The sequence below is a fragment of the Streptopelia decaocto genome (genome assembly GCF_964273445.1).
Source record: "Streptopelia decaocto genome assembly, chromosome: 3".
Classification (NCBI taxonomy): domain Eukaryota; kingdom Metazoa; phylum Chordata; class Aves; order Columbiformes; family Columbidae; genus Streptopelia; species Streptopelia decaocto.
Genome location: NC_138656.1, coordinates 119,911,264 through 119,918,618, shown reverse-complemented (window position 1 = coordinate 119,918,618; position 7,355 = coordinate 119,911,264). Strand labels below are relative to the sequence as shown.

Genomic DNA, 7,355 nt, shown 5'->3' with positions numbered 1-7,355 from the left:
ACGCTGGAGTCTTGAATCCCAGACCTGCCTCCCTCTGTCCCACACAACCAGGGGGGTGAGCCCAAGACCTGGGTTAAGCCTGGCTTTGTGACAGCTGCCTCAGTGACAAGCTATGGCACTTTAGCAGCCTAAGTGCCCATTTTCCATGGAATTCCCCCCCAAACCCTGGCCCAGACCTGCACCCCACAGCAAGGTCTGGGCTCTGCCCAAGGTTAGGCAGGCACTTACCCATAAACCTGCGCTCTGCAAGCTCGACCTGCCGTCAGGCCAGGGTACCACTTTTTCCACAGAATTAAAAGTGATGCGGGACGATGAAAAGGCCTTTGGTTGGAGCACAGGTGGGACCGCTACGCTGGAAAGGCAGAGGTTACATTTAAACAGGTTGTCCACGCTGGACAAGAAGCTCTAACGACCACAGAAATAAATTAAAAAATTATAAAGTGTTTGCCCTGTTGCTTTATCACACGTGGGACCGGCTTAAAAATAAGACAGGAGCAAATACTGTTATTTAAACCACATTATAATAATATATTGCAATTTAAACCCTATTCTATTCTACTCAACCACGTTATAAGGCTCAAAGAAAACAGATTATTTTTAAACACCACAATTTCAGTAACTTATATTTGATTTATTTAATGAACAAGTCACGGAAGGACTGTTACAAACCAGCAAGTTTTTAAAGATCTGAGCCAGACTTGAAGCAGGAAGGGATGGCAGCAAAGCCGCCCCGTGCCTGAAGGGAAAGAAATCGCGGGGGTGACACTTTCTGGAAAGTTCAGTGTCACTTCTGTCCCTCGGTCGCTTCCAGCTTCTGACACAAAGTCCTTTATGGCCGTAGGGCGCAGCTTATTCCACTCGCTCCCCTCTTTTTGAGGTGCACGGTGCTGATCTATAAATTGTCGTCCTCAAAACAGTGAGATTTTGCAGTTCAAATACAGTTTCTGATTTCAGCCACGCGATGTTTCCTGCAGCTGTGGAGATGGGCGCTTGAACAAGCGAAGCAGCACAGCGCCGAGGAGAGATTCCCTGCAACAGACACCCCAAAGCCTCAGGAAAACATCGATTTCAGGATCCAAAGAGGCCAATAGAGAATATTTGCCCATCGAGCTCGGGGAGACACGTTTCCAAGGAAAGGCCGGGCGGTCACCAAGCTCCATCCACCTGTTCCCCCGCGCTGCTGAAGGAGCCGAACGCTTTGTGCAGGGCCAGGCGGCGAAACAGCTCCGAGTGCGCCGCTGCCGTCTCTGCGAGGGCTGTGGGAGCGTCCGCTGGAGACAAAGCGATGGTTAAAAGGGAAAGAAACACCATTTTGCCAGCATATGTACAACTGTTCGCTTCTCTTTTCATCCCTCGGGAGTCTTGCGCTTGCCCTCACCATGCAGTTTTTTTTCTTATAACCCTTCTCTCTCCTTCCTGCGCATCCTGCAAACCCCATGGGATTTGATGGCGGTGAAAAGCACAAGTGCCTTCAGAAACACCCATGGCTGGAGGGCGAGGACAGTAACGTGGGAGCCTCAGCCACGCAGCTGCTCCCTGAGCTCAGAAAAGAACTGGAATTTAGAATCACAGAATAATTTTGGTTGGAAGAGACCCTCAGGATCATTGAGTTCAACCATAACCCACCCCTGGCACTGCCCCATGTCCTGAGAACGTCATCTCCGTCTGCTCAACCTTCCAGGGATGGTGACTCCAGCACTGCCCTGGGCAGCCTGTTCCAATGCCTGACAAGGCCATAAAAAACCCCCAGAAGAAGGACTTGGGGTGCTGGGGTGGGACATTGGCCATGACCCGGCCACGTGCGCTGGCAGCCCAGAAACCACCCGTGTCCTGGGCTGTGTCCCCAGCAGCGTGAGCAGCAGGTTTGGGGGGATTCTGCCCCTCTGCACCTGTAGTAACAGGACAAGGGGTGATGGTTTTAAACTAAAGGAGAGAGATTAAGGCCAGACATGAGGAAGAAATTGTTTGCGCTGGGGGTGGTGAGAGCCTGGCCCAGGTTGGCCAGAGAGGTGGTGGCTGAACCATCCCTGGAGACATCCCAGGCCAGGCTGGACGGGGCTCTGAGCAACCTGAGCTGGTGCAGATGTCCCTGCTCATGGCAGGGGGGGCACTGGATGAGCTTTTAAGGTCCCTTCAACCCAAACCATCTGTGATTTGATGAGTCACAACCACTTCAAGACCCAGCACTGATCTCACACAACCCCTTCTACCATCTTTTCTCCCACAGAAATGACAGCTCGCTCCCTTCTGTCCCTGAACTCAAAGAGAAAGAAACCCCGTCCACCTGCAGAGTGACAGGACGGTCTGTTCACCCCACACCATCCACTTACGTGCGCAGGAAATGACAACTTCGGTGGGGAGGCTGCAGCAGAGATCTCCGTAAAGCAGCCTCGCGTTGAACGGAAAGGTCTCGCTTTTACTTGATGGGTTGTAATTAAAGACCAACAAGTTACACAAGGAGTTTCTTTGCATGGTTCCTTCTAGCCGATCTGAAAAGTGCTCCTGGAGGGACAAACACATTGAAGTTAAGAAGACAGAACAGCAGGGTAGGAGTAGGAGCTCGATGAGCTCCAGCCCAGCATGTCTATACACTCTGGGGTGGCTGTGTGGGAAAGACTTTTAAATAAAATAATGCTTGGCCACATCTTAAGCCACATGCTCCAGCGGCTTTTTACTACATTCCAGCCAAGGGACCTCCGGAGAGGAGGACAGCTTTGCATTTGGCAGTAAATTTTTAACGAGCAAGACATCCAAGGAGGTGATAATTGACAGGACAGACAGCTGAGTTCATAGACACACAATAATTTGTGATGTTCTAAAAAAGCAGAACTGTGGGTGCTCCAAAGAGAGAAAACAGCCCAGATTCCCCCCAGCACTTCAGACACTCGTAACGCTTGGTACATCAACGGGAAAAGGATGGTGAACAGCATCATTACAGCCACTCGTACCTGTAACTGGTCTGCCTGGTACCTCCTCCCTACGTAAGCGTTCAGGTGGTCGGACAGGACGGACAAGAAGCGCCTGATGTCTGTCTGCAAGTACTTCTTGGCGATCTGCTCCATGGGGATGAAGGTGGGGACGGAGTGGCGGTGAATCCGCACTTGCGGCTCGGTGAGCAGGTCCAGGTAGTAGGAATCCAAGTAGGTGTCCTCGTAAGCCGTGCTGATGCAGAAACACACGCCCTGCTTGCTCAGCTTCCCACTGATCCCTTGGGGGAGAGAGAGGGTTTATTCAGTGCTTCTCTCATCAGAGGATCACAGAATCATTTCGGTTGGAAAAGATTCTCAAGATCATTGATTCCAACCATAACCCACCCCTGGCACTGCCCCATGTCCTGAGAACCTCATGTCCGTCTGTCCAACCCTCCAGGGATGGTGACTCCAGCACTGCCCTGGGCAGCCTGTTCCAATGCCCCACAGCCCTTTGGGGAAGAAATTGTTCCCCACATCCAACCTCAACCTCCCCTGGCGCAACTTGAGGCCGTTTCCTCTGCTCCTGGCGCTTGTTCCTGGGGAGCAGAGCCCGACCCCCCTGGCTCCAAGCTCCTTTCAGGCAGGTCAGAGATCAGAAGGTCTCCCCTCAGCTCCTGTTCTCCAGCTGAACCCCCAGGTCCCTCAGCCGCTCCATCACACTTGTGCTCCAGCCCCTCACCAGCTCCGTTCCCTTCTCTCCACTCACTCCAGCACCTCAAGGCCTTTCCCGTAGCAACGGACCCAAAACTGACCCCACGACTGGAGGTTTGGCCTCAGCAGAATGACACAGTTCAGTAAATAATAGACCCTGCAACATCCCATAGGCCTCCTGTGAAAGGCAGGGAATTACAAGGTTATGGGTCTTCCAGGTTTTGAGACTCTAAAGGCCCCAGGCACAACAGCAGCATTAACAGGGAATCATAGAATCCCAGAATAATTTGGGTTGAAGGGACCTTAAAAGCTCATCCAGTGCCCCCCCTGCCATAAGCAGGGACATCTTCACCAGCTCAGGTTGCTCAGAGCCCCGTCCAGCCTGGCCTGGGATGTCTCCAGGGATGGTTCAGCCACCACCTCTCTGGCCAACCTGGGACAGACTCTCACCACCCTCAGCACAAACAATTTCTTCCTCATGTCTGGCCTGAATATCCTCTCTTTTAGTTAAAACCATCACGCTTCATGTCAGGCTCATTTTCCTAAATTTAGCACCCCAGAAATGCAGCCGTTGGCAGAGCGCACGCGAATCTCGAGATGTTACCTGTGAGGTAAAAGACCTGCAGCGTGGACTTAACTTTTCTTATCTTCCACTCTAAAACAGTCTGAGCACTGTGCTGTGCTGGATCTGACACAACTCCTTCTTGCCCATGTTGCTACAAAAGGCAGAAGAGAGGTCAGAAATCACTGGCATGAATGTGTCACCTGCACTCAGGCTACAGAGAAATAATAAACAGCTCTGAGAAAAGTGAGACGGGTTTTCAAGTAGAAGAAGGGAGAAATGAAGAAGAAGAGGGGAGAAAAACTCAAGTGAAGAATTCAGAAGTGACCTCCAAGCACATAGACCCAGCAGTTCTGGACAACACGGTACTGAAAACAGGGGACAGCAGGACTGTATGTCACTTAAAAAGGGAAAAGTTACAAGTAGGAGTTGGCTCTGCATGAATAAGTTCAATAAATCCACGTTCTGAGAGCCGGAGTGCACCAGAGCCCTCTCTGAGCCAGGTCTCTGCGGGAGCCTTTTCTCACCCCCTGCTCCTGCAGTTCCACTTTAGCCTGCAGCTCATCCCGCCGCTGTCGCAGCTCCTGCACTCTCGCTTCCAGCCTGGCCAGCTGCTCTTTCCGCTGCTCCGCTGCCGCTTGCTTCACGGCCGCCTCGTGAGCCCGCGCCTCCAGCATCTCCAGGTGAGCGAACACCCCTGAGAGGAAAAGCACAAAATGCTCAAAAATCCAGGCTGTGGTTGTTCACAGTCTGCACTGGTTCCATGCAGGCACATAAAGAGACCACTTACAACAGCTTTTCAAAGGGGCAGAGGACAAGCAAACATCTGGCAAAGGAGCTTTTGGGAATTTTAAACAGCAACGCTGAATGCCAGCAGACCCTAAACACTGCCCCACACAGAACCACAGGCTGGCTGGGGTTGAAGGGACCTCTGGAGATCCCCCAGTCCAGCCCAGCTGCTTCACGCAGGGTCACCAGAGCAGATCACACAGGTGGGTCCAGGCGGGTTTGAATGTCTCAGAGAAGGAGACTCTGGGCAGCCTGGGCCAGGCTCTGGCACCTCCCAGCAAACAAGTTTCTGCTCATGTTCACATGGAGCCTCCTGTGCTTCAGTCTGTGCCCGTTGCCCCTCACCCTGGCGTTGGGCACCACTGAACAGAGTCTGGTCCATCCTCTGACACCCACCCTGACATATTGATCCCATTGATCACATCCTTCTCAGCTTCTCTTCTCCAGCTCAACAGCCCCAGCTCTCTCAGTCTCCTCATCACAAAGATGCTCCAGACCCCTCAGCATCTTTGTGTCCCTCCCTGGACTCTCTCCAGTAATTCCTTGTCCTTCTTCAACTGGGGAGCCCAGCACTGGACCCACAACTGCAGATGGGGCCTCCCCAGGGCAGACACCAGCGAGCTGAGCTCCTGAGGAGCAGAGCAAGTGACCAAACACACCCTAAATTAGCTGAGAGTGACTCCACACATGACTCAACATGCAAGGGGATCACTTCTGCCCCCCAGCCTTTCAGGGTTCACTCCTGCAGCAGGACACACTTTGCACTGGGCTGTCCCACACCCTGCACCCCACAGCTCACCCTCCGCTGGATGTGCTTTCCCTTCCTCCATCCTCCCTCTCCGCTCTCCTGTGAGTGGGCAGGCGGGTGTCAGCCCCCCTGGCCAGGCTCTGTCACTTGAAATGCAGAAATAACGTGGGGGCAGCGACAACTCTTCCTCGGGGGGGACGTTCCTCTTCCTCAGGGGGCTTTCCTCTTCCTCCAGAAATTTTCCTTTTCCTCAGGGACCTTCCTCTTCCTTCTGGAACCTTCCTCGTCCTCCTGCTGCTGCACCAGGACTCCGAGAAGCGCCGAGGGCAGGTCTGGCACCACACATGGACAATCCCACTGAAAAGACACGTTATAACCCCCCATTTTCTATGCACTCTAACCCCCCGTTTTCTATTAGCTCTCCCTCTTCACATCAGCCCCATAAGGAAAGCAAGGACAAGATTAAGTGGCCTCTGCGAGAAGGATGAGCCACCACAGACCTGGGGGGTGACAGGAGGCCCTGGGGGGGTGACAGGAAGCCCTGGGCAGGGGGTTAGTAACCTAAATACTGAAACTAGTACACAACACACCACACAACATAACACACCACACACCACACAACACACCACACACCACACAACACACAACACACCACACAACACACAACATAACACACAACACACAACATAACACACAACACAACATAACACACAACACAACATAACACACAACACAACATAACACACAACACAACATAACACACAACACAACATAACACACAACACAACATAACACACAACACAACATAACACACAACACAACATAACACACAACACAACATAACACACAACACAACATAACACACAACACAACATAACACACAACACAACATAACACACAACACAACATAACACACAACACAACATAACACACAACACAACATAACACACAACACAACATAAAGGTCTGAAGGAGGCTTCCAGTTTTACCTAAATGCTGATCTAAAGGATGCACCACACACAGGGAAAACCCAACACCAAACTCAAAACGTAATGACCTGTCAGAGAATTACTGCTGGGCAAACGGTGAGTCTGAACACCTGTTAATCCGCAAATAACTGCAATAATACAATTGCCAGCTTTTAATATGGATTTCTCCGTTTAAACGGCTGGTCTTCCCACCAACAGCTACTTTTAAAAACAAAGGCTATTCAGTGCAAGTTTGCATAATTACATTGATTTTAAGAGTAATGCATCGGTTATATATTTATATGAAGCATTGACATATTTAACTTTTTTGTTTTTTTTAAGACAGGAAGATGCTGAAAAGATTAAAGATGAAGGACTATCCAGGAGGCCCTGGGGGGTGGACAGGAGGCCCCGGGGTCTCCCCACACGGACGGGCCGGGCTGGGCCGCGACCCCCAGGGTGTCCGCCGAGGGGACGGGGACGCTGGGGGAGCTGGGCAGCAGAGGGGGTTGAGAGGACCCCCGGGCCGGTTCCCCAACGGCTCCGCACTCACCACAGCAACCGCCGCTCGAACTGCGCGCCACACCGGCCCCCGGAAAGACGTTTTGCCGTACAACAAAATGGCGGCGGCGCTGCCTCCCGACTTCCGGCCGCGCCCCCCCAGC

At 52.1% G+C, this 7,355-nt stretch overlaps 1 protein-coding gene across 2 annotated transcripts; it reads right to left on the bottom strand.

Moving 5' to 3' along the window:
* Nucleotides 1-530: 530 nt before the first annotated feature.
* Nucleotides 531-7,352, bottom strand: CENPO (centromere protein O). Of its 2 annotated transcripts, none has more exons than XM_082047179.1 (7): nucleotides 7,244-7,352; nucleotides 5,774-6,054; nucleotides 4,713-4,882; nucleotides 4,228-4,339; nucleotides 2,949-3,208; nucleotides 2,331-2,502; nucleotides 531-1,271 (listed from the first exon to the last, which is right to left on the bottom strand). In XM_082047179.1, the coding sequence occupies exons 2-7, from the start codon at nucleotides 5,802-5,804 to the stop codon at nucleotides 1,147-1,149; spliced, it is 870 nt and encodes a 289-aa protein (XP_081903305.1). In that variant the 5' UTR covers nucleotides 5,805-6,054; nucleotides 7,244-7,352; the 3' UTR covers nucleotides 531-1,146. The 2 variants fall into 2 exon arrangements, with proteins under 2 accessions (XP_081903305.1, XP_081903304.1); XM_082047178.1 differs by having other exon boundaries at nucleotides 5,774-6,079; nucleotides 7,244-7,304.
* Nucleotides 7,353-7,355: the final 3 nt, after the last annotated feature.

Coding starts and splice junctions, on each gene's coding strand:
- CENPO (XM_082047179.1), bottom strand. CDS start 5,804: ATGGAGGAAGGGAAAGCACATCCAGCGGAGG. Junction 2,503..2,948: donor ACCAGGCAGACCAGTTACAG/GTACGAGTGGCT, acceptor TTGTCCCTCCAG/GAGCACTTTTCAGATCGGCT. Junction 1,272..2,330: donor AGTTGTCATTTCCTGCGCAC/GTAAGTGGATGG, acceptor CTTTGTCTCCAG/CGGACGCTCCCACAGCCCTC.